This window comes from Vombatus ursinus, unplaced genomic scaffold, assembly GCF_900497805.2.
Source record: "Vombatus ursinus unplaced genomic scaffold, bare-nosed wombat genome assembly UNPS02014817.1, whole genome shotgun sequence".
In the NCBI taxonomy this organism is placed as follows: Eukaryota; Metazoa; Chordata; class Mammalia; order Diprotodontia; family Vombatidae; genus Vombatus; species Vombatus ursinus.
Genome location: NW_020954595.1, coordinates 11,543,984 through 11,545,025, shown reverse-complemented (window position 1 = coordinate 11,545,025; position 1,042 = coordinate 11,543,984). Strand labels below are relative to the sequence as shown.

General features: G+C 77.7%; 1 protein-coding gene across 2 annotated transcripts in view; it reads left to right on the top strand.

The window, feature by feature from the left end:
- The first annotated feature begins 596 nt into the window (after positions 1–596).
- SEPT7 (septin 7) overlaps positions 597–1,042 on the top strand; it is a 76,616-nt gene continuing 76,170 nt past the window's right edge. Inside the window, exon 1 of one of the 2 annotated variants that reach the window (XM_027835953.1) lies at positions 597–665. In XM_027835953.1, the coding sequence (XP_027691754.1) occupies positions 602–665 (64 nt within the window). In that variant the 5' untranslated portion in view covers positions 597–601. The remainder of the gene's footprint in view (positions 666–1,042) is intronic. The other variant, XM_027835955.1, reaches the window with a different exon arrangement.

Sequence of the window (1,042 nt, the reverse complement as noted above, 5' to 3'; positions counted from 1 at the left end):
ACGTAGTCCCTGCTCTGCACCACCTTCCTTACGCCAAGTGCGTGCGGAGGCTCTGCCGCCCACCTTACGCTAACTGCGTGTCCAGGCTCTAACGCTGTCGGAGGCGCTCAGGCCGTGGCCCCGACGTGCCTTTTGGGCGGCCATCTTTGGTAGGGGCAGGAACCGCACCCTCTCGCCGTCCCTGACCGTCCCCCGAACTCCAGGAGGGGTCCCAAGGCCCTCAGCCGCTTCAGGCGAGCGCAGTCGTTACGACCAGCGCGCACGGATGAATCTGTCCTGGAGGCTCGGGTCCTGAGCGACCCCCGAGGCCTCCCGTCTGCCCGGCCGCAAGATGGCTGCCGGCGGCCGGTTGCGCCATGGCCGGGTCGGCCCTGGGGGCGGGGGGGGGCGCTCTCTGATGCTCTCGCGAGAGCGGGCCGGGCGCGCCGCTTCGAGGGCGGGGGCGCGCGCGTCGCGGGCGGGGCGGGGCGCGGGCTGCGGGGGGGGTTGGGGCGGCGTACGTAGGCGCCGCGGCGCGGCGTGAGGCTACGCTGCGTCAGCGGCGCAGGCGGCGTTGGAGAATCGGCGGGCGGGCGGGCGTGCGGCCTCGCCGGGGGAGGGGATGTCGGTCAGTGAGCGAGCGGCTGAGGAGAGGAGCGGCGGCGGCTGCGGCGGCGGCGCCATGGGTGAGTCTCTGCTCCGGCCCGGCCCGGCCCGGCCTCCCCCGGGGCCCCGGGCAGGCGGCGGGGGCGGCGGCGGGGCCCGGGGGAGGCCGGGCGGGCTGGGACCGGGGGCGGGGGCGGGGGCGGCCGTGACAGTTTGAAGGGAGCCCGAGGAGGCGGCGGCTGCAGGCCCGGGCCGGGCCCCTGGGGCTCGCTCCCCGCCCCCCGCCTCAGTTTCCCCTTCCGTCCCGCTGCCGGGCTCCTCCGAAGCCGCCGTCGTCTCCCCTGGACGGGCCGCCCCGGTGCAGACCCGCGGCTCGGGCGGGGGCGACTGGAGCCCTCGCAGCGCTTGAACCCCGGGCAGCCGGGGGGCTCGGCGCCCCCCCTCCCTCCTCCCCCCC